The sequence below is a fragment of the Thunnus maccoyii genome, chromosome 23 (genome assembly GCF_910596095.1).
Source record: "Thunnus maccoyii chromosome 23, fThuMac1.1, whole genome shotgun sequence".
In the NCBI taxonomy this organism is placed as follows: Eukaryota; Metazoa; Chordata; class Actinopteri; order Scombriformes; family Scombridae; genus Thunnus; species Thunnus maccoyii.
In genome coordinates this window covers 23300305-23325667 of record NC_056555.1, presented here as the reverse complement: position 1 = coordinate 23325667, position 25363 = coordinate 23300305, and the positions used below count along the sequence as shown (strand labels likewise).

The 25363-nt window shown below is 38.4% G+C and overlaps 1 protein-coding gene across 2 annotated transcripts in view; it reads left to right on the top strand.

Moving 5' to 3' along the window:
* The first annotated feature begins 2369 nt into the window (after positions 1–2369).
* The window catches only part of LOC121891083 (leucine-rich repeat-containing G-protein coupled receptor 5-like), a 48802-nt gene continuing 25808 nt past the window's right edge, over positions 2370–25363 (top strand). The window contains exons 1-5 of one of the 2 annotated variants that reach the window (XM_042403816.1): positions 2370–3440; positions 15363–15434; positions 18629–18700; positions 21458–21529; positions 24005–24220. In XM_042403816.1, coding sequence (XP_042259750.1) covers positions 3097–3440; positions 15363–15434; positions 18629–18700; positions 21458–21529; positions 24005–24220 — 776 coding nt within the window. In that variant the 5' untranslated portion in view covers positions 2370–3096. Of the gene's footprint in view, positions 3441–10912; positions 11094–15362; positions 15435–18628; positions 18701–21457; positions 21530–24004; positions 24221–25363 lie in introns of those variants that run through there. The other variant, XM_042403817.1, reaches the window with a different exon arrangement.

The following is a 25363-nucleotide window of genomic DNA, read 5'->3' as shown; positions in this document are numbered from 1 at the left end:
CGTATGAAGAACTGTTTGAAGATTACGACTTCATTTTAAGGTCAAGGTTAGCATGTGGTGTTAGCTTGTCGGTGAACGCATCGTTTCAGCGAGGGTCCTCACAACTACAGAAAGACTGCGTGTGTGTACGGAGTGATTCAGAATATCTTGTAAGGTCACCGTGTAACGACAAATTGTTTCTAAACATTAACAAAAGATCAAGTCACTACAACTTTATGTGATTAGTTAATGCTTAATAATTAATTTACTGAACAAACATAAAAGTGGATGATCACAAAGGAACATTTATAGCAGGATGTAGTCACAAGATTATTTGCTTGTTTCCACATCCAGCAGTTACGGAGCAACATTATCATTCATTTGGAGTCATGTTTCTGTCCACCTGGTGAATGTAAGTCCAATATTCACTCTCTTTTAACTCTGTTTTTACTCTCTAAGAGCTCCGGAGGGAAATATGTGGCTCTGTAGCTGCTAAACGCTCCAGTATGTTCACCAGCTAGTCTAAGTTAAGTTAAGTTTATTTTATTTGACATAGACGTCACAATAGCATTGGAACTGCAACATACAATTATGCACAAAAACCAGATGCGCTGTATTTAGTGTTTGTAACGAAATGCTAATTTGCAACACCTGTCCACAGGAGGCTTTTTTTTTTAAAAAAAAGTTAAAATAGAAAAAAGAAAAAAAAAAAAGGATAAGAGAGGAGGATAAAAATACATCAACAAACACACACACAAAAGTACAGGTGTGTCTATACAGGAGTTTTAGGTGTGAGAACTTCTCTTTTAGCCATGATTTAATACCTCTATTGAAAACATTAAACTTGTATTACATTTACAATAACTAACTGTGTCTGTTTGCCGTTTGGTGCTGAGCAGGTAGTGTACAGCTGGTTTTTAGAGCTTTTTTTCTGAAAACGACGCTATGAGAGTGCTGAGAGTGAACCAGAACAGTAAAGTTGCAGCCGGACAGATAAACAATGAGCTGAAATTCACTATAAAGCTCCGTAAAGCCAAGAGGAGCTGCAGAGTCACTGATAGGTTCATCACTACGAGCAACACATTACACACTGACGTCACTTAGTTAATTTAAAAAATGTCGATTATAGCGACTTTAAACCTGCAGTGTGGAACTTTTGTCTCCCCCTGCTGGCACCCCCTGGTGACACGACGCAGTTAGTGCACACCGAGGACAATCGACAGTCACAAACTAATCATTGCTGGTCGACATAAAACGCATCACTACCGGTGTGACAATGCAGGAGAGTCGCCATAAAACACCAGATTAAAAACTCTGGTGGTGAAAGGCTTAACCCACATTGTGTGAACTCGTTTAGTAGGAGCTTGAATATAAGAGACCTTCTTTATGTGTAAAAGTCCCGCACTCCACCTTTAAGTAAAAGTTTGAGTCTCAGTGTTTTCGGCAGGTGTTTTCAGAGGAAAAGCTGTAAAAAGCCACTGTACACTACCTGCTCAGCACCAAACAGACACAGTTAGCTGTAGACTAGCTGGTGAACATAGTGGAGCATTTAGCAGCTAAAGAGCCAGATATTTCCCTCAGGAGTTGGTAGAGAGCAAAAACAGAGCTAAAGGAGACAAGGAGACACTAACAGCCCGCCAACGGGATAATCATGTCTGCTGCTGTTTATCTACAGTACCGACTTTAAAGCTGGTGATGTGGCCTCTTGTTTTTCTGCCCCCTAGTGGTCAGAACTACTTAAAGCAACTGTAAAGCTGAAGTGCAGCACTTTTGTCTCCACCTTCTGGCATTGACAGTAATAACAAAAACACTGTTGACATGTGCTTAAGTCATAGACTCCTTCGCTGCTGTTACGGCTGTAAAACGGTGGATCAATTGTCTTAAGCATCACACAACGAAATGACTTATTTCATTATCAGAATTTGATCCATTTGGTTTGATAACATTTGGAAAGGCTAAAAGATTCAATTAATTTATCCCCATTCAAGTTTGTAGAGAGCTAACTGGAAGTTAGCCGCTTAGCCAGCAGAAGTCTTTAGTGCGCACGTTCACCCCGTAGAGCGTGCTCAGTATGCATTCATCCAGCCAGCGCGGGAATGTCAAACCAGACGCCAGATTAAAAACTCCATATACTGTGAAATACAAAGAGATTTATCTGGCGGTGAAAGGCTTAATCAGCGTTGTGTGAACAGTCATTTATATGTATATTAGTAGTAATAGTATAATATAGCATTTTTCAAAACACAGTTACAAAGTGCTTTACAATAAAACAGATTAAAACGACATAAAACACTAACAGATAAATCTACAGCCTACACTTAAAAAACATTTAAGATGTGTTTTGAAAAGTAAAGTTTGAGGCGCATGAGAAATTCATGTTGTCTAAATCATACGTGTCTGTGAATTTATCACGTGATTACATATAGAAAGTCTTATTTTAACATGTGAAATATGTAAAAGTCACACGTGCAAACATCATGTTAGTGAGTTAAACTGTATTTATTCATTAATTCTAAACAGAATCAAGAAATCTTTTGCGCAACATAAGATCACAACAAAAAATTTAGGAAATCTGAAATATACGTGAATTGAAATGATAAATAAACGTGATTAAATGTGTTTCACATTTGCAAAAATAAAATATACTCTTTTGTAATTTAACTGATCATCTTATGCATTAATTTCGTGTTTATTTACTTGTGCTATTATTGATTCGTTCAGTATTTCACTTGTTTATTTTTGCAGTTTTGTGCTGTTTATGTGCTGTTAGTCTAGTTATTCCCACACAGACAGAGTCAGACAGTCAGACAGTGACAGAGGATATAAAACGGGGTTTACACACGGTTGTAGTAGTGAGTGGAGGGACTCACACATACACACACACACACACACACTTACACACACTCCGGCTCTGCAGCTCCACGCGTGCAGCCTGGAAAGCGACCAAACTGCAGATTCCAACAACCTGGATGTTTTTATTTTTACTTTTTTAATAGTATTTTATTCCACTTTGACTCTACTTCAGGGGAAGTTCATCTAAACCAGTCCGGCATCAAAAGCTGCAACTTTGTGTTTGGTGTTTTTATTATTTCTCAGTTAGGTATATCAGCGGAGGACATGCCGGGATTTGTGACTTTGTTGGCCGCTTTTGCAGTCCTCTCGGTCGGGTTAAGAAGCTCAGTGGCAGGGGCGGAGATGCAAAACTCCGTGGCCGTGAAGGAGAGCTCCGTGACCGGGGTGAAGAGCTCCGCCGTGCCCGCGGTGGAGAGGGCAGCAGCCGGGATGAACAGCTCCGCTGCGGCCAGGGTGGAGACCTCCGGGGACGGAGATAGAGGAGCGGGGCGTACCGGGTGCCCTGGCCGCTGTCGGTGCGAGGTGGACGGGCTGCTGCACCGGGTGGACTGCTCGGATCAGGGGCTCCGGGAGATACCGAGCAACCTGAGCGTCTTCACATCATACCTGTAAGTCAACACCGAGGGTTTATGTTTCTCTTTTATTTATTTATTTATTTATTACTAACCTGTTGCTCTTAATCTGCGCGTGATAAATGAACAGCGACTCAGTTAGTGTGTGTGTGGGCGTGCGTGCGTGTTCGTGCGTGGATGTTATGCGGCCGTGAGAAACGGAGCACCTGTCCCACACCGCCTCTGTTTACTTCTCTCGCGCACGCGTACGTCATGTACTGTTGATCACATGGTAGTTAAGGTGGTCTAAATGAGATTAGTTCACACTCACTGCTACAACATTTACAGACAACCAGTGAAAGTAAAGAGAGAGGTTCTGAGATGTTCTAAGGGTTCTCCAAGAGCTCCACAGGTTTCTTTTGAGGTCCTTAAAGGTGCAATATGTAAGAATTATGTATGTAATTTCAGTATAAAACATTCAAAAATCAACTAAAATTATCAACAGAATGTGAAGAAATAACAGTTTTGATGTTGTGTCAGAGACGTCTATGTATTGTGTTTCAGAGATGTCTACTGAAGTTAGCATGCTAACCAGCTAGCCCCAGCCCGTCCTGTCTTGTAATACCACTTTTACCTCAAGAGGCGATAGTGAGTCACTGTAGCGTCCAGTCTGCCCTCAGCCCAACATGAGAAGAAGAAATAGCACTTCCTCTTCTAGGTTAGATTTATTCAAGCAAGCGTTAGCTCAATGTTAGCACTGAATTGATAATGCTATCATGCTTAATCAATTCCTAGTTACTTAGTTTGCTAGCAAACAGAGCACTGATAATGCACTTTTGATTTGGCGCTAACGTAGCGTAGCATAACATAACAGACACCTCAACTTTCTGGTGATATGCTGCCCCTAGTTGGTCTGGAGTGTTGAGTATGAATTCAACAGTTCTCACATATTGCACCTTTAATGAGGTTCCAGTGGTTCTTGAGGCGGGTTCAGGCGTAATTGGGGAGTTTCCATGAGCTTCAGAGAAGCTTTAGGGTTTTTGAGAAGATTTGTAGGAATTTTATTGGTTCTTAAAAATGTTCCACAGATCCTTGAGTAGGTTCCAGACATTCACAAGGAGGTTCCTCGGCACGTGAAGACTAGGAGTTTTCTAGAAGTTCCAGTGGTTCTTGAGGCAGGCATAATTAGAGTGTTTCCACAAGTGTCAAATTTTAGGGTTTCTGAAAAGGTTCAGTGGTCCTTAAAGAGGTTTTATTGGTTCTTAAAAATGTTCCACAGATCCTTGAGTAGGTTCCAGATGTTCACAAGGGGGTTTTTTGGCACTTGAGACTAGGAGCTTTCTAGAAGTTTCAGTTGTTAGTTCTTGTGGAGGTTTCAGAAGCCTCCTTGGGTTTTTGAATGTAGGATGTTTCAGGAGGTATTCTAGGATGTTCTAGTGGTTCCTGAGGAAGTAAATGAGTACAGGGTTTCTAAAGGTGGTTTCAGTAACTTGAGGAGGTTCCAATAGCTCTATAGGAGCTTCTGGTGGTTCTTGATGAAGTTGTCTTTGCAGTACCAGAGGTTCGTGAGGAAGTCTCATTATGTTTTTTTTTTTTTGTTTGTTTTTTTGAGGAGCTTGAAGAGGTTCTAGTTGTTCATGAGGAGGTTACAAGGTTCCTTTCGTGGAACTTTTGAAAAGTTCTTCAGGTTATTGAGTTGGTTCCAGGGCTCTTGACGAGGCTTAAGAGGCATTGTAAGAGTTTCAAGGGTTTTTAAGGAGGTAAATAGAGGTACTCCGAGGCTCCATAAGTTTCAGGTTTTTTGGGAGGGATTTTTTAAAAATGTTCCGCAGATCCTTGAGTAGGTTCCAGATGTTCACAAGGAGTTTCTTTGGTACTTTAGAAGTTCCAGTGGTTCTTGAGGCAGGCATAATTGGGGAGTGAGTTTGAAGAAGTTGCAGTGGTTGTATTGAAAATGCGCCTGGGGTTCTTGAGGAAGTTTCACAAGCTTCTATTAAAGAGGTCCCAAAAATCTGCCAGAAAGTATTCTTTGGAGTTCTAGTGGGTTTCTGAGGAGGTAAATGGATATAAGGGATCTAAATGTGGTTTCAGAAGCTTGAGGAGGTTCTAATAGATCCTGCGGAGCTTCTAGTGGTTCTACGGATGTTTTTCCTGAGGATACAAGGTACTTGGAAGAGGGTTCACAGATCCTTGAGGATGTTGAAGATGTTCACAGAGGTTGCACTAGAACTGCGCTTGATTCGTCAAAGTTTTCAAATGTTACTGAAAAGATTTCAGAAGATCGACAGGAGCATTATCGACAAGGTCTCACAGGTACTCGGGTGGATTTCTGGAGCTTGAGGAGGTTCTTGTGGTTCTTAAGGTTTCTTTTCCCAGAGCTTTTGAAAAATTACAGAGGTAATTGAAGATGTCCCAGGATGTTCCAGGGGTTCTGGAAGAGGTTTAAGATGTCCTTAAAGAGATTTCAGGGGTTCTAGATACTTTAAGTGATTCCTGAAGATTTGAGGTTCCAGAGGTTATTGAAAAGGTCCCAGGTGTTACATGAGCTCTTGAGGATTTCAGTGTCATTGTGAAGGTTTCGTGGATTTCGTCCCAGGAGTACTTCAATGAGTTTGGGGAACTTAATGAGATTTCAGGTGTTCTTGAGGAGGTTCACTTGGTACGTGAAGAGTAACCAGGAGCTTTTAAAATGGTCTATGGACCATTTAGGAGGTTTCAGGAGCATGTGTATTTGTTTGACCTTTGTCACTGTGAAGGTTTTAGGGTTTTTTTAAGAGGTCACAGACACAATGGCTTGGGTTGCAGGAGCTTGATGTGTTCTTGGTTTTTGAGGAAGTTATTTCTTGAGGAGCTTCAGGTGCTCTGAAGAAGTGTCCAAGGATCCTTGAGGAGATTTCTTGAGGAAGTTCGCTTTGTATGTGAAGCGATTCAGGTCTCGGCCAGATTACATTTTCACATTAAATACAGTTTTTTTTGTGAATCTCATTAAAAATTCAGGGTTTCTCTTATAAGTTACTTTTATTCAGTTTCAGCAGCAGTAAGTAATCCTTACTCTCACACAACCCTTCATAGAAATGATCCAAACAATTTCCAAAGGTATAAGGAATCAATATTATACTTTCATCATCTGTGTTTATATTATTAGATTTCTGTGAGCTACAGCCCTCAACAGATTGGGCTGTATATAAACTGATAATATGCTGTGGAAAAATCACCACCAGAAATGTAAAGTAAGTGATTTGTACTTGTACAGCAACATGAAAAAATGCTGATATGGTCCTTTAACAACAGTATCACTGAAGTTTCAGTGTTTCTATTTGAGTAGAACACTGTGTAAACCTCTGCTAAAGTGAGACGCTGAAATGAGTTAAAATCCATTTCACTTCACAGCAGGTGACCTGCCTCAATACAAGACATGTTTCAGCTCTGGCAAAACCATTACGTCACTGTAGTGTGTGTGTGTGTGTGTGTGTGTGTGTGTGTGTGTGTGTGTGTGTGTGTGTGTGTGGAGGGAAAACCTGCCTGTCTTGGCTGTGGTCTAAAAGCAGCACAATGTCCAGGATTTAAGTTTCACTCTCATTAAAGAAAACCTTCTTCTATTCAGAAAAACTCTGTGTGTGTGTGTGTGTGTGTGTGTGTGTGTGTGTGTGTGTGTGTGTGTGTGTGTGTTTCTCAATGAAAGCACTTTCCTTACAGTTTGTCTAAGACAGGCAGATGGACACACACACACACACACACACACACACACACACACACACCGACAGTCGATCAAAGGTTCTTTGTGTCTTTATTAAAGCTCCAATTGGGAATCGAATCCAACAAAACATCAAGGAGTTTCTGTGTGTTTAAATCCTCAGACTGGTTTTGGGAGAACTGGTAGCGATTTCCCACCAGTGTCTACTGCTCAGTTTTTAATGTTGTGTTCAGGTGGTCCTTGTCAACTCGTTAACTCAAGAGATAATCATGTGACCAGGTGGTATTTGCCAGGTGTTGGTGTTCAGGGGCCTGTACCATGAAGCGAGACTAGTGGGTTAGCCAACTATCTTTGGGCTTAACTCAGGTTTTCCAGTATCATGAAACTGGCTCACTTTTAAACCACAGTGGTAACTCATGCTGAACAGTAGGGCTGCAACTAACGATTACTTTCATTATTGATTAATCTGATTATTTTCTCAATTGAACAATTAGTTGTTTGGTCCATAAAATGTCAGAAAATGGTGATAAGGTCAGTCCACAACCCAAAGATATTTAGTTTACTGTCATAGAGGACTAAAGAAACAGAAAATATTCACATTTAAGAAGCTGGAATCGGATAATTTTGGCTTTTTTTTTTTTAAGGGATCGATTAATCGACTAATCATTGCAGCTCTACTGAAGAGCTAAAGATCAACAGTCGATCGGATCACTGGAAAAACAGAGTCATAGTTTCTACATGATCGCGACAAAAGTCACAAGTGACAAATAATAAAGAGCAAGAGATGTTTGTACAGGTCAGTGGAATCACTTTGTTGTAACTTTTACCACGGGATCCCCTACCAGCCGTGCTAATTGTTTGTTTAGTAAAGCGGATAACAATCAATCACAGTAAGCTCTCTGATCGGACTTCTCTAATTTGTTCTGTAATGTCCTGAAAACTTTTAATTACTTTCTCTAAAAATGAAACCGTGACCGCTCTCAGTAAGGGACAGACAGACATCAGGGAGAGTCAGTTTACAATCTGCTTCTGTCTGTCTGTCTATTTGACCGCCGTCACTCTGAATACTGCCATCTGTCAGCGTGTGTGTGTGTATGTGTGTGTGTGTCGACACTAGCTGCATGCCTAAGCAGAGCTGTCTGAAGCCTGAATGGGCCTGTAAGTCTCTATTCTACCTCTGACTGACAGCAGGAGCACAGGAATGCATTTAGCCTCGCTGTGATGAATGAACTAATGTACATATGAAGGATTTTTTGGAATCCGCCCCTTTTGGCAGCCATGTTGGACATCCTGAAGCTTGTGAACAGCTGAACCGACCATTTCAACGCGGATCCGAAGCCTCAGTGTATCAATTAGAGTTATTGTCTGTTATTGTCCGCCTGACCTCTCTCACGACCTCTCTCAGAGGAAGACAGGTAGTCCATTTACCTGTCCAGGATGTTTAGATGTTTGGACCGCCGGGTGTCTAAGTGTGAGAAACTGTTTGGCTTCGTCAAGGTTCAGTTGAGCTCAGCTGTCGTCGAGCGGTGCTTTCGGACGCCACGGTTCAGCACACTCACTCTCGCAGGCGGGTAAATAGACTACCTGTCTTCCTGTGAGGGTTATGAGAGAGGTCAGGCGGACAATAGTGATGTCGTAGAGCTGTAGAATATGTCTGTTAGTCGAGGTGTGAACGTTCACCAACCGTTTTATTTGTAAAACACTTTTCAAGAAACCAGAAGACACTTTTAAAAAAAAAATGGAGCTAGAAAACTAATACAATGCAAAGACATAAACCAAATATTACAGCTTTCATGTCAAATTATTACTTTTTTCTTGTAAATTTGTTACTTTTCACAAAATATTACAACTTTTTTCATCATAACATCGAAACTTTTTTCTTATAACATTTTAACTTTCTCTTGTAGCTTGTTACTTTTTTCCTATAACATCTTTTTTTTATTAATTAATTCATTTTTTGTATTTATGAATTTGTTTTGTTTTGTATTTATTTAATAATTTTGTATTTAATTTCCCTTTTTTCTCACTTTTATTATGCTGCATACATTTTTTTCTCTTTTTCAACAATTCTTTTCTTGATATAATGATATTTCAACTATTTTGATTAATAATTTTGAGTAAAATTTTAAGAAAAAAAGTGAATATTTTCTTATTTATTTAGTCTTCTTTGATTGTAAACTGAATATCTTTGGCTTGTGGACAAAACAAAACATTTGAGGACGTGACCTTGGACTTTGGGAAACAGTCATCAACATTTTGCACCGTTTTCTGACACTTTATGGACCAATCGACTGATTAATTGAGAAAATAACTGACAGATTAATGAAAATAATAAGTTGCAGCCCTAAATGATATCAACATAATAAAGTTGTGGTCCCCTGTACCGTCTCTATCTGCTGCTGCAGCCATTTATCAGTTCCTAAAAGATCTTCACAGTATCAGGATGCAATTAGAGACTGTTTGTTTCTTCCCTCACATAGAAACACATACAGATCTGTACAGAGCTGTTGTTTATCCTGTAGTATCTGTTTCTTTGGAGGGAGACAGCACAGACTGACAGGACGGATCAGGGAATAAACCCCCCGTTTTCGTTTGCCCCAGGGGGCCCCCGCCCCCGAAAGAATGAAAGAAAGACAGAAAGAAAGAGTGAAAGAGGACAAAAACAGAGAGAGGCCTCGCTGTCACACTACGCCTCCAAACTACACAGCTCTCTTTTCTTTCTTTCTTCAGAGTTTGTCTTTCTGCGGGCTCCGGCCATTTGAATAATCGTCTGATATCCATCAGTTTGAGCCCGAGGAGACGGAAAAAAGACAACACACACACACACAAAGCTTCATCCAACTCATTACCAAGAGGAAAAAAAACACACTACATGGCTAATGTATTCGTCAGGTCTTTCATCTCTGTCCTTCGTATTCTTCCTACATGCCTCTTTTTCTCCTCAGTCCACATTAAAAAAAAAAAAACAGTTCAAGGACTTGAACTTGTACAATAACAAGGTTCCTTATTGTGGATCTTTAACTGAAACTGTGACACACATGATCCCGGAATAAAAGGCTCTGGATGATCAGTCGATACTGTGACTAATGCAGAAAAAGTCAATAATAAAGAGGTGTAATGGCTTAAAATCAATGTAAACGCCTCTTGAAATAAATTTGTTGTCTTGTGATCATTGAACAAATTCAACAGCAAAAAAAAAAAATTAGTTTTCCATTGAATAAAAACTTTCCCCCTCAAAACATCAAAACTTTTTTCTTGTAATATCACAACTTTTTTTCTCATATTAAACCTTTTTTTCTCAGAACTACTTGTTGTAAACATCAAATTCTCACTTTACAACATTTTTCTTGAAATATTTTGACTTTTTCCTTAAAATCTCAGAGTTTTTAATGTCAATGACACTAATATTGTGCTAAAAATGTCCTTTTTAAACTACTTTTGTGGCATTATACACTTAACCGTCTGCTCATATGCTCGTTATGTTTCAAACGTAGACAACATGGACTGTATTCTTCAAAAAATTGGCAACGCAGAGATGCAAAGAAGGGATTTACCAAGTACATGGAGAAGTGAGACAGTCTGAAGAGGTGATGATGACACTGAAAAACAGAAACCCTGATGAGCACAGTTGATGATTTACCAGATTAAACGCAGCCCTCTCAAAATAGAAGCTTTTGTTAGAAAACAGAGAAAGTCAGGACAGAATTATCTGAGCATCACGTAAATATAAGATTGCTATGACTGTTCATACAACATGAGCTCATATGCTGTCATATGTTTTTGCCACCACAGTAATCAGTGCTGGATATTTTCCTTATTGTAAGTACAACAATTGCCACCACCACCATCATCATTCTCCTCCTCATCATCAGTGTTTTGTATATGTGTCTGAAGTCAGCTACCGCAGACTCAAGACCTGTTTGGGATTGTCTCATACACTGCGTGGGAGATGCTTCCCATAGAAAAGCTTAAGAAAGTGGCTGCACGTCACCCTTTATTTGAGATAAACTATAAAGGTGAGATTTATGCTTTTGTCAGAAGTGTTTTCTAACATCATGTTTCAGTTTTATGAGAGAGAAGACTTCAAAGATGAGGACTAGCTGGTTGGTCTGGTATATGTCACTGCTCATTAACTTCTCCGCCTTCGATAAAGAGCAGTTCACAGCTGCTTTCCTAAACTGTTCAATGGGTAGCATCTATGGGGGCTAAAAGGGTAAAAAAAGCAAATACAAATTAGCTGTGCTATGCTACCTGTGATTTAACATCAGCTAACTGGGCGCAAAACTGTGTTAAGCCATCTGACCGGTGAACAGAAACTAACTTAACGTTAGCAGAGCAATCCAACATAACATCACAGAGTGCGAAGCTATGCTAAGCTGCCCGTAATTCAACTTAAGCTAACAGGGCTCAAAGCTAACATAATATTCAACAATTCAACATCAGCTAAAAGGACACAAAGCTACGCTGAACTATCTGTGATTCAACTTTAGCTAACAGGGCTCAACGCTAATGTAATATTCAATGATTCAACTTTAGCTAACAGGGTAAGAGGTGGAAATAACATTAGGGTATATGCTGCCTGTGACTCAACAGCAGCTAACAATTCAAGCAATTAGCAGGGCTATTAGCAGGTTCTCATGTTCAGAACATAAATTCAAAAATTAGCACTGAAATATAGTTGTTTTATAGTCGTTTCTGTGATACGCAGAAGGAAGTGATTACTTATGATTCTTTGTTGGTAGTAGCTTTTTTAAAATCACATTATTTCCTTTTGTTTGCAATTTTTCACACTTCCCGCAATTATACTGCAAAAAGAGCACATAAAACATTGCACATTGTATTGTAATTGTAATCTTTGAAAAAAAAAACTGCTGCAAAATCACGAATTTTTGGCCGCAATAATCACAAAAAAACAAAAAAAAACTCCACAAACTCCTGAAGGGACTGAATTAATACTTAAACCCTTTCTACTGTCTGTTAACTTGGTAGTAAGACTCCATCAAAGTAATTTACTGTTTTTCAAACTCTCTCAAACTCTGTGTTTGACTTGTTTAAACAGGCAATTTCTGTAAATACATTTTTTTTTTGTGGTAAATGTTTATGTAAAGATATGCGTCCACATGTAGCGGACATTACAGAGCCCTCAGTCTGGGTAATGAACAACTCACTGTCTGAACACACACTCACACACACACACATATATATAAATATATGTGTATATATTTGAGTGTGTGTGTTTGTGTGTGTGTGTTAGCTAATGAATGAAGTCTGCTTTTAAACACAGTAATACAAACCAGAGTGTGTGTGTGTGTGTGTGTGTGTGTTAAGCAGTAAAAGCCAATCAGCCGTAACACTGTTAGTCTGGTCAAAGTAAAGGAACATTCTGCTAAAATAAGTCCAAACAAACCGTCTCTGTGTGTGTGTGTGTGTGTGTGTGTCTGGACCACCTGTCGGCAATGTTGTAAAGCTACACACACACACACACACACACACATTAACAGGCTTTATGGAGTGTTGAGAAAGTTCCTTAACAACAGGTATATTCAACCTGCAGACACACCCTCAGTGTTTGTGTGTTTCAGACAGAGACAGACTGTCTCTGCCTCCATTCAGACCTGAGCCCTCCTGAGTGGAGAGACGCTACCTGCCGATAGTTATCAGACACACAGAGAGAGCAGGAAATAGACGGGCTCAGATAAGGAAAGAAAAGAAAGAAGGAAGAATGTCATGGCTACACACAAACACAATATATAAATCCATTCATTCATTAATTTATTCATCGGTTAAACAGGTAATCAATGGACATGTTTTGAATCTTATGCACCTGGAACTTCTTAGATTGGTCTTTTAAATTATTTCTGAATGTGAAGTTACATCTAATACAGTGTTGTTGTTTTTGTATCATATTATGTGAATGATGTGATATTGATGTTAATTATCATGCAAGCTGAAGATAAAGTTCCACTCTCTGCTACTTTCTAATGTCAACAAAAGGTGGAAAATGAAGTTGTTTTGATTTTCTCTTTTTGATTTTTGATAACAAAAGTTGTACCTGCAACCTCTCAGCCAATCAGAAACACTGATGTCACCTTGTTTTGACTCTTTTTAAAGTACAAACTGACGTCGGTTCGGCCTCATCGGCGGCCTCTAGAGACCGAAACATTTATTACACCTCACAAAAAACATACAACACCGTACGAAAGATTTTTTTTGCTATTTTTAGAGGCTTACTGGTAGATCAGATTAGATTGTTGACTCATGTTGATTCATGTAGCGTCGCTGTGATGTTAGGTTTGCTTTTGTGAACGCCGTGTTGACGTTACACCGTTACTCCTTCACTTTCCAGGAACAAGAGAACAAGTTTCCTCCACACATGACACACAGTACAAGACAAATTAAAGGAAAAACCTTGAAACATAACGAATGCAAACGTTCCCATGGAGGACACACAGGCTCACTGAGTGGTTTAATTAGTATGTAAATGAAGTGAATCATTGCTATATGGTGGTTTTGCAACTAAAAAAAAAAACGATCTGAAGACAGACGGAGGTCATAGCAGGCTAGATTTCAGTAGCCTCGCTAGCTTGTCTTGTTCTGCTGTGAAAGATGGAAAACAGTGGAGAATAAAACACAAGTTTCATTAGTTCTTAATTCTTTCATCTCTGTTTAGTTTTGACAAATTATGATTGAAATGAGAGAATGAGAGAAACAAATTAAACACATGTGGCGGCCAAACTTCCTCCAAAATATGACAGATTGATGGAGAATTTTCATGCAAACCTTAAAATGTAGTTTATCAGGATCCTTTCAGTATTAAATGTCTTTTACTGTGACGGTATCACTGGTCTATTAACAGAATTTATTACAAAACAAACTGATCAGAATCTACACAGAGGAATAACGTCTTCATAAAGGCAGTGATAACGCCTCACGTCTGGGGTCTTAAAAGGTCGTAGTGGTCGGTTTAGAGTCTGAACCAGGCAGGCAGAAATGTTTGAGGTGATGTTAGAGCTCGGTGGAGATCATGGAGCGACATCAGAGTAGTGGAGGGAAGTCTGGTTTTATTCATTCATTCATTCATTCATTCATTCATTCATTCATTGCTGTTCTTGTTTTCTGTCTCTTTCCAGTAACTTCCACTCCTGTCTTGTTTCTCACTCAGGTGTGTGTTGACTCGTTCCTTTCAGCGGCTCTTTGAAGGAGGCATGAAGTAGCGTATGTGTGTGTGTGTGTGTGTGAGTGGACACTATGTTTTCATATGTTTAGTGTGTGTGTGTGTGTGTGTGTGTTGAATGGTCTCTGTGTCTGAACATACCAGACTCTCTCTGGCCGTTTTATGAACTTTGTCTCGTTAATAATTAATGAGTCATTAGTAGAGAGTTTATATTTATAATTGACTGTTTACTCAGTGGCTGAAAGTACATTTACTCACTAACTGTAATGATGTACAATGTTGAGGTACTTATACTTTGAGTATTTCCTTTTTATGCTACTTTTTACTTCACTACATTTATTTCACATCTGCTTTTCAGATCAATATTTTAGATATAAAATGATCGGTTTAAAATATGGTTTGTTATAGATTAAACCACTGAACAGTATAAAATACTGCTTAGGTTCATACATATATATACATGATAAATATAACACTAAATGTTGCCATCTGTTGCCAGTATTCATGTACTTTTACTTGTAATGGAGTATTTTTCATCGTGGTTTTGGTACTTTTACTGAAATAAAAGGTCTCAGTGTTTCTTCCATTAAGATGTTTTTTATTTCAGTTCTTTGTCCTGTTTTGTTTTTTTGCTTTATTGAAATATTTATTAAAATGTTTTTGTTATTGTACGTTTTCATTTGCACTTTATAAACCTGGTGTTGAAACCTGCTATATGAATAAAAATTACTTTTACTCTTATATACTTTATTTACGTCATACTGAAGTGAAATCATGTTTGAGTATATACATGTGTCTTAAATGCAGCTTTTAGTTTTTATTCTCTCTTATAAGCTTCTGATTTAAATGTTTTTATTTAACTATTTCTATTGTTGTGTCTTTTTTTAAATCTATTTCATTTGTTTTAATACATTTTAAGCTTTTTTATTTACTTTATTTCTCATTTGCATTAGTCTCAAATAGTAGACTGCTCCAGCCTGTCAGTCATCTATCGGTGCTTTACAAATAAAGTTTGATTAATTGATTGATTGATTGATTGATTGATTGAGGTCTCAAGGTAGAGAGACATTAAGGACCACTTCTCTCTCTCTCTCTCTCTCTCTGTCTGCAGTGATCTCAGTATGAATAATCTGACTGTGTTATCCAGCGGAGCTCTGTCCAACCTGCACTTCCTGGAGGAGCTGTGAGTCACACACACACACACACACACACACACACACACACACACACACACACACACACACAGATGTGTCATCAGTAAGGAATCTTACACAAGTTTAATGTGTTAAATTGTTGATGTGACGTCAGTACCTCGATACCTTTCCAGAAACCTTAGTGTGAATCAAAGCCATCGACCGACATTTATTTACTGAAACCTGCATTAACATTAGTTTTCATCAGAAACAAGTAGTGAACACAACTCATATAATCAGCTTTTAAGTTGATACGTTGAACTTGTTAGCAAATTATTTCCACATCCAGCAGTTACGGAGCAACATTATCATTCATTTGGAGTCGTGTTTCTGTCCACCTGGTGAATGTAAGTCCAATATTCACTCTCTTTTAGCTCTGTTTTTACTCTCTACCAACTCCTGAGGGAAATATCTGGCTCTTTAGCTGCTAAATGCTCCACTATGTTCACCAGCTAGTCTACAGCTAACTGTGTCTGTTTGGTGCTGAGCAGGTAGTGTACAGCGGCTTTTTACAGCTTTTTCTCTGAAAACGACGCTATGAGAGACGCTGAGAGTGAACCAGAACAGTAAAGTAGCAGCTGGACAGATAAACAATGAGCTGAAACTCACTATAAAGCTCCGTAAAGCCGAGAGGAGCTGATAGGTTCATCACTACTGGCCGACACATCACACACTGACAGCTCAGACTGTGGTGTTATAAAAGAATATTGATTACAGCTGCTTTAAGTACTAAACTGTTTATTCAGATTGCTTTGTTAAGATAGCAGCTAGTAAAAATACACAGTTTCATCATCAACTGAGCTCCTCGAGAGGGACCAAAACCTCAGAAAGTGGAGAAAGGCAGTTGGGTAGAGACGACCTCAGACAGCTCCTCCGATGCCGCGCTGATAGAAATGTCAGAGGAAGAACGCTGGTGCCTTGAAAGTTGTCGTGCTGAGACACAATAAATCTTGCCAGCTTTGCTGCTTTTCTTTATCCGATGTGATAGTAAACAGAATATCTTTGGGTTTGGCACTGTTGGTTTGTCCTGATGAGCGTGGTCGTTTCATCGTGAGCCCTGAAACGACATATATTTACGTTCTAGTGACAATGCAAATATATGTTGGTGGATGGATCCAAAAGCATTAAACCTTAACTCAAGAGATCGCTGTTCACTTCCTGTTTCCAACATGTTTTGAAACTATGACCTTTATGAAGTAGTAAACCATGATCTTTTTTTCATTATCTGGAGCCTGAACCTAACCAAACCCTAACCATTACATCGCCGCATCATAAAACCTGTTTATTCTTCAACCGTGATGTGTAGCAGCTCAGAAAAATGGCGACCGAGGGCCAAAGTCTGCAAGGGTCCAGACGGCGGATATTTGGATGTTGTATCAGTGCGTCTGGATGATCGATGCTCTTGATATGAGTCTGTTTGTATCATCAGGAATGAACTCTGGTCAGCGATGGAAAGACTGAGACGGATATGTAATCCCATCTGTCCTCACCTACCAGAAGTGTATGAACAATTTCATGAAACCAAACTAAGCTGAAGGACATAATTAAAAATAAAAAAACACACAGTGAGGAGACAGAAAGGTGGAGAGACGGCTGAGTCTGAACACAGCTGACCTCACGGAGACCCGAACACGACTCTGGCTGCTGCTGCTGTTGTGCTCGGCTGCCAGCTATGTGTGTTTATACGTGTGTCTGCGTGTGTGTGATATTTGCCACTGCGGCGTGAGAAACGTCACTACGGCGATAGGACACCGCAAAGATGCATGCTGGGTACATGCGGACTGGCTGAACTCTCTGTGGCCTTTAGAAAAACACACAGAAGCTGCAGGAATCGTTACAGCTGAATGTTTTCTGCTGGTTTTAAACTTACTGAGAATCTCACGTTTATGTCTCAACATGACGGAAATATTGATAACTAATCAGAAAATCCTGTTATGTGCAGTATTATATATCCTAATGTATTTATATTCATTATTTTATTTGTCATTTTAAGTGTTTTTTGTCATCGTATTATATTTTACATTGTATTATTTTGTGTCACACTTAATAAAAAGAAAACAGCACTTTTCCTAAATCTGTATACACCTGACAGACAAAGTAAAACAGACAAAACATGTTAATTCTTTTAATTTTACTTCTATGATAATATTTGTTGTTTGCAGTAATGAAAATAAGAAAATCAATCCCTGATGATCAGTTTTAATGCTAATTTATAAAGTTTAGCTTCTACACTCGATGCTCCACTTAGCTCAGTTTTGGGGGACGCAGGATTTAATCAACAACTGTACTTAAGTACAATTTTGGCATAATTGTATTTTACTTGAGTAATTCCATTTTATGCTACTTTATACTTCCACTCCACTACATTTCAGAGGGAAATATTGTACTTTTTACTCCTCTATCAGTATATTTAGATTCAAATACGTTGCATCTGTTATGATGTTGGATGTTAAATTTCTTAAACTTTAGATTGAACGGATGTAACAACGATGCCTGCAAGTCAAAACCCAGGGCTTCAACCTGCCCTAAACGCTTCATTTGCAAAGTTACCTCTACTTCCTCCTCGTGATGACATCAGATCGTTGACACATGCCCACAAATGGCCGTCTGTGCATTAGTCTCTGTTGCTAAGGTTGTTGCTAAGGTGGTTGCTAAGGTGTTTCTATGTGTTGTCCGCTCTCATATTTCAGATCTGATTCAGGCTCCAACAGGTACGGATGTATTTGAGAAGTTGACATTTGGAGTAAAGAAGGAGAAAAAGAAGTGAAATCCTGCTACTATAGTTTGTTTACGTAGCCTCCGGAGCCAGAGGAAGCTTCCTGAAGCTGACCAATCAGAACAGAGTGGGCTCATCAGGAGGCGGGGCCTTAAAGAGACAGGAGCTAAAACGGCCTGTTTCAGACAGAGGCTGAACTGAGGGGCTGCATAAAGGACCAGTAGAAGATAAATAAAGAGTTTTTAACTGGAAATCATGAAAAGATATTCCAGTAGAGCCCCAGAATGTAAATATAGAGCTGGAAATGTGCAGAAGGCAGTTTTGTCTCAGAACATTTCTTCTGCACACATCCAAAGTCCCACAGTTATTTTTGTTAAAAGGTGGATTTTGGCAGGAAATCCCATTAAATATACAAACATACTCAATCCTGACACACTTACACTCTCATTCTGTCTCTTTCTGTCTCAGGCGTTTGGCGGGAAACGATCTGTCATTCATCCCCAGAGGAGCGTTCACCGGCCTCTACAACCTTAAAGTGCTGTAAGTCCACACACACACACACACACACACACACACACACAGACTGTAATGATGTGTTGTGTATTTACTGGTGTTAATCATTCACAGCAACACTTTGAGAATTTCATCTGTATGTTTTTGTTTAAGTTTAGTCAAAACTTTCTGCAGTTTGGAATAAAACTTCTTGGTTACATTTGACATGTTTACGAATGTCCGCTGACTCGATTTTATGAGTCACTTATCTTCAGTCAGTTTCTGTTATTCTGTTAATTATTATTAATGTTTATTATTATCCTGTTATTGTCTTATTAATCTCTAATACTACTGTTACTACAGCTGCTACTACTACAGTTACTACTCCACCTTTTTATACTGCAAATTCTACAAAATACCACAAAAACTACAACTACTACTGTAATTGTTACAACTAACACAACTACTACTGTAATTGTTACTACTAACACAACTACTACTGCTGCTACAAGTACATTTACCTCTACGAATATTTATACTGAGTCTGCTGTTACTGTTGTTGCTGTGACTTATTTTATTTACTTTTGACTTTGACATATTGACTTTTTTTTTAAAAAAAAACTTATTTTAATTAACACTTTTAATTATGATCTGTGTGAGATTTTTGAAACAGATACTAATATCAATATTTGAAGTTTTAAACAATCTGATGATGCACTGAATGAATTTAAGGATCCCTTCAGTTTGTTAAAGAACTGTAACACATCGGGACATTTTACAGTGTAAAAATAAACTTTTCAGTTCTCTCTGGTGGACAAATTAAATAATGATGACTCAGTTTCTAAATTATCTCAAACTTATCTTTGACATGACATACACCCTCATACACATATCAGCCAATATGAGCTTATCACAGTTATATATCAGCTCAGCTTGTTTATTGGTTTGAGTTCTACTTGTAAAAATCTTTGGTGATTACAGCCTGCAATCAACTGCAATGTAAAAACACTCCATTACAAGTAAAAGTCCTGGATGGAAAATCCTTTTATAGTAAAAGTACATAAGCATTATGAGCTTGATGTAGTTAAAGTATTGCAGTAAAAGTACATAAGCATTATGAGCTTGATGTAGTTAAAGTATTGCAGTAAAAGTACATAAGTATTATGAGCTTGATGTAGTTAAAGTATTGCAGTAAAAGTAGTGGTTTGGTCCCTCTGACTGATATATTATTATATATGACATCATTAGATTATTAATAGTGAAGCATCAGTGTTAGAGCAGCATGTTACTGTTGTAGCTGCTGGAGGTGGAGCTAGTTTACACTACTTTATATACAGTTAGCTAGTTTAGTCCACTGGTTCCCAACCTAGGGGTCGGGCCCCTCCAAAGGGTCAGCAGATAAATCTGAGGGGTGGTGAGATGATTAATGGGAGAAGAAAGAAGAAAAAACAAAGTTCTGATACACAAATCTGTTTTCAGTTTTTGGACTTTTTCTCTAATCTTTGATTTTTGCTGAAATATTGGATCATTTGAACATTTATTGAAATGAAAGCATGTGAGAAGTTTAGAGGGAAAAATCACTATTTGGTGGAGCTGTTAACAACTCATAGACATGTGAAATGTGACCCCGACTACACACTGCTTTTTGTAAGACGTCAAAAGCCAAAAAGGTTGGAAACCACTGGTTTCATCTTTAACAATGTGTTGTATTTTAAAAGCTTGTTATATTATCCATTGTGTCAAATCTTCATCTGAAAAGTAACTAAAGTTGTCAAATAAATGTAGTGGAGTAGAAAGTACAATATTTCCCTCTGAAATGTAGCATCACATGGAAATACTCAAGTAAAGTACAAGTACCTCAAAATTGTACTTAAGTACTTGAGTAAATGTACTTAGTTACTTTCCACCAGTGGCCAACAGATACTGAATTTTTGAGACTGACACTGATATTTATATTTGGGAGTTTTATAAACATAAACATTATAATGTTTATAATGTATAAACATAGGAACAGAGACGTGTATGACATACACCAGGACGAGAAATCTTGACTATGAAATCTGGGAAGAAATGAACAAAAGATATGTGGACAGATTCAACAAGAAATTCTAAACATGTGGTGGTTAAGTCATCAGTATGTTGTTTGTTTCATAACATTTTTTTTTACGATTGGTTACCTGCAGGGATCAATACTGAGTCCACATGTTTAAAACTCTTCACACAGTCGACACAACAGCAACAGTTATGGAGCAAACTGTGACACATTTGCATAGTTTTCAACAGAAAAAGCATTCAGTGACCACAGCTTTTAAACGTCCTCAATACTTTTCAAACACAAACAAGCTACAAAACTCTGTGTATCTGCAGCACATTTTACACATAAAACTCTTCAGTTAATATAAAAAAAAGTCTAACATTTATTCATACAGAGAGCAGTTTGCCTAATCGTAACCACACTGATCTATATTCAACCACAAAACAAGACGTGCTGTCAGAAATAAAGCCGTTAAGTACGTTCTATAGAGACAAATCTGACTGTATTTACACAATATACACATTTCTACACTATCAACCATTAAAAAAAACTACATAAACACAATAAAACAGTGATGTAACTTCACAGTAGTGTTTTTATTTTATAGTTGTTGTGTTCGTGTCTGCTGGAAGGATTTTGCTTTTGTGTGTAAAATTAAAGTGTGATTTGAAGATGTGGACTCAGTATTGATCCGTGCAGGTAACCAATCATAAACAACAAAAAACTGTAACAGTCAGTATTAATGTTATTTTTTTGTCATGTGTTTCCAGGATGCTTCAGAACAACCAGCTGAGATCGGTTCCTGCTGAAGCCTTCAACAACCTGCACAACCTGCAGTCACTGTGAGACACTCACACACACACACACACACACACACACACACACACACACACACACACACACACACACACACACACAATCATCCTTCTGTCTCGTTTTACAGTCTGGTTGAAAGGAATCTTCAGTCACAGACCAGTATATTAATGTATGTAGTCCAGACAGTCTGATAACACACAGCAATTATACTGAAACCGTGCGTGTGTGTGTGTGTGTGTGTGTGTGTGTGTAGATAAGGGTATAAGAATGGAGTCGTCTGAGTCTTTCTCTTTGTCCAAGGTCACTCTCTCTCTCTCTCTCTCTCTCTCTCTCTCTCTCTCTCTCATTTATCTGATGGACCATTATGTGAAGTCCCATCCTTCACTTCTCAGTGTAAATGAACAGAGGAGGTATTGTTACAGACAGACAGACAGACAGACAGTCAGTCAGACAGACAGACAGACAGACAGACTCAAATCTCAGCAATGAACTGATCTACTAACAAGTATTGTGGGTGTATCAAAGCCTGATATATCTTATTCCTCTGATGTAGTCCAGAAACTATTAAAATCACGTCAGTGAGTCACACCGCTGCACTGGGTGACATGTTCCTTCATCATGAAGAGTTTGGTCACGTTAATTTGTTTAGAAACGGCTCCAAAGACTAATAACAGCATCACGTTTTCAGTCTCTGGAGAGTAGTTCTGTGTAAGGCAGACGCTACTGAGCATGTGCAGGAACAAGCTTCACTATCTTGTGCGACACATCACAACTTCTTGACTTTGTACTGAAGTTCTTTGAGAAATTTATAGTGTTGTACAAATCTAAAAAAAACAATGACTAGCAAAGATTCATGGGAGCTGTAGTTTTTTTTTCGTTGTTTAACTTCTGAAAGGCCGATGACAGAAACGCTGAATGAGAGAATGTGCTGAGTTACAGGAGCCAGACAGGAAGTTACGTCATGACTCCGTCCCTCGCCTCCTAAAACCCCACAGCTCCGGTTTGTTATGCAGGCTAAAACCCAAACTGAGATAACCCTGATGATGTCACCATGACATCATCAGGGTTATTTTTGCAAGCTGGGAAAGCTCCCTAAACCCCAAAAGACGTTACGCAACTGTTTTTCACAAACCATAGAGGAGTGCTGCTCTGTGTGATGAGCAGTAACTTCATGTGTAAAATCTGTAGTTATTTTGAAGTGCAACTTTAAAAAAACACATCGATGTAAAAAATATAATATCTACACACTCACATACACACTTACAGTAAAGCTACATATAGTAGAATCTATGGATCTCATGTTTTCCCTTCTTGTGACCACAGAGGAAGATTTTTATGATCTCCACCACAACGTTTAAGACTTATCACGGTTTCTACAGTTTGCATTAATATTGCTGAAGACACAGAACTGTTCTCTTGTCATCATAAAATTCGTGTTTTGTAGTCTCGTAAAAATAACAAGTCATTAAAATGATTTAATCACCTTAGTGCGGCTGTTTACTTTAGTGCTGTGGTACTGACTGACACTCACAGCAAATAAGTCTGCGCTCATTAAAATAGCTTTGTTGTTCCTAAGAGCTTGTTGGCTGGTGGAGAGGTGCTCGAGCAGCCTGCCGATCATTCCTCTGAGCTGCTCAAACTCTTGACCTCTGATGTTCCTCTCACACGGCTTCAAAGGGAAGTGAAGTCTGCAGATACGTGGCTCCACTGAAACACATTCACTCTAATAAAAAAAAAGAGTTCCAGTAATGAATCGAGGCTGCCAGAAAGTGCAAAATGAATCTAAACTTCTTCACAAAATGTTTGATTGCTACCAGTAATTCTAGATTATGTCTAATTATCTACAGGTCTGTTTCAAACCAGTTCTCTTTTTAGAAATGAATTAGGTTTTGTGTTCTTAAATCCAGGCCTCTCAAAAGACGGTGTCAAGTGCGCATTGGCCAAAAACAACAGTCCCATTTCTTAAAGAGGCTTCCAGGATGCAAAAGATTTAATGTGTAAAAAGTGAATATTATGGTCAAAAGACCATAAATGTTTGTGTAGCACTTGAGTAAGTAATTTCTGGGCCAGAAAAAGAGAGAAAACAAAATATTTGATAGATTTTATATGGAAACACGCTTGTTTTTAGGTTTTTTGGGTGTTTGTTAATGGCCATTTTCAATTTGTGCATTAAAAAAAGTAGGAAAAAAGCTGAATTATCACAGAAATCATGGAAAAGATAAAAAAATAGATGGAAATGATGGAAAGAGGATGATGGAAACAGCCTCTAAAGACCAAATATACATCATCGACTTAAGATAAAGCATCCAAATAGACTGAAAGGAAAAAAAACATGTATTTCTGTAAAAATCACAAACGTCTTTACATCCTCTTAATTATTTTATAAACATGCACTGATTCACTTTGCTATTTTGCCAGAATTTTGCTCAAAACTTTGACAGTTTAATGGAAATATAACTTGTTACTTTAAATATAAACTCTTTATCTGTCTCTCTCCGTAGCCGTCTGGACGCCAATCACATCTCCAGCGTTCCCATCGGCTGCTTCTCGGGCCTGCGTTCGCTGCGTCACCTGTGGTTGGACGATAACTCTCTGACGGAGGTGCCGGTGGAGGCTCTGAGCGAGCTGCCCGCCCTGCAGGCCATGACGCTCGCCCTCAACCACATCAGCCACGTCCCCGACCACGCCTTCAGCAAGCTGGGCCGCCTGGTGGTGCTGTATGTACACACAAACACACAAACACACATTATTGTCTGGAGCGGCTCGCTGATCACTGGTGTATTCGAAGTTTATTAATATTAAACGTATCGCATGTCCAAATTGCACCAAATTCGACACTGCACATCATTGGGTCCCCAGCCAAACACCCGTTAAGTGTGAAGTCGATCGGATGAACAGTTCAGGAGATACATGAAGGACATACTGACAGAGATTCCTTCCTTTAGTAGATAGATGTATCCAGTTTTACTGTAAGTACATTAAAAAACATGTAAATACATTACCAAAAACAAACAAACAAACAAATCATAGGAACTAGATATGAGTGACAATGCAGACAAATAAACAGAGATGGAAAATATATGAATGTACGGTATGTAGTATAGTTTGAGAAAGTATAAAATGAACTGAATAATGAGTTTTCCTTTTTAAAATTTCTAGAAAAATATTGAAAGAAGTTGATTTTTTTTATAGGAAACAGATTGAAATAATCAAAAGACCAACAGATTGTTCTCACATATTATTTTAAGAAAAACAAAAAAATACTTTTAGGGCTCAGTTGCCAATTAATTAACGATTAAACCCCCTAAATATATAATTAACTAAATAATTACTTACTTAAGATTAAGCTGTGTTTTCAGTGTGACACATATTATATAAAGTAGTTAAAAGGCTGCTTATAGGTGAATATTGGTGAATTGAAACAACATTTAAGTACATTTTTGTGATAATATTTGTTTACTTTTACTCACTTTTATGTAACATAAAGTATTTGTACAGGTTGGTCTCGTTACAAATCCTCATTTAAGGCTCTGGATACGTCTCCCTCCACTGTCTGCGTCTTTGTCAGACAGCTGGGGTCCAATGAAAGCCGAGAATGGACCTTTAAAAATAATACCAATCCATATTATAGTTAAACATTAATTAATGTCCTTAAAGTGAGTCTAAATAACAATATGCAGCATTAAAAGTCCGAATCTGCTGCCACTCAGCAATAGTCATTAAATCAAACTATTAACTAAACACACATACCTTTTCAAAAATGCTCGTTAAATTCTAAAAAAAACACCCTGATTAGTACCAAGATGTGAATTTTGGGAGCTGGGCCGTGAACTAGTGTGCACATATTTTCCAGAAGGACA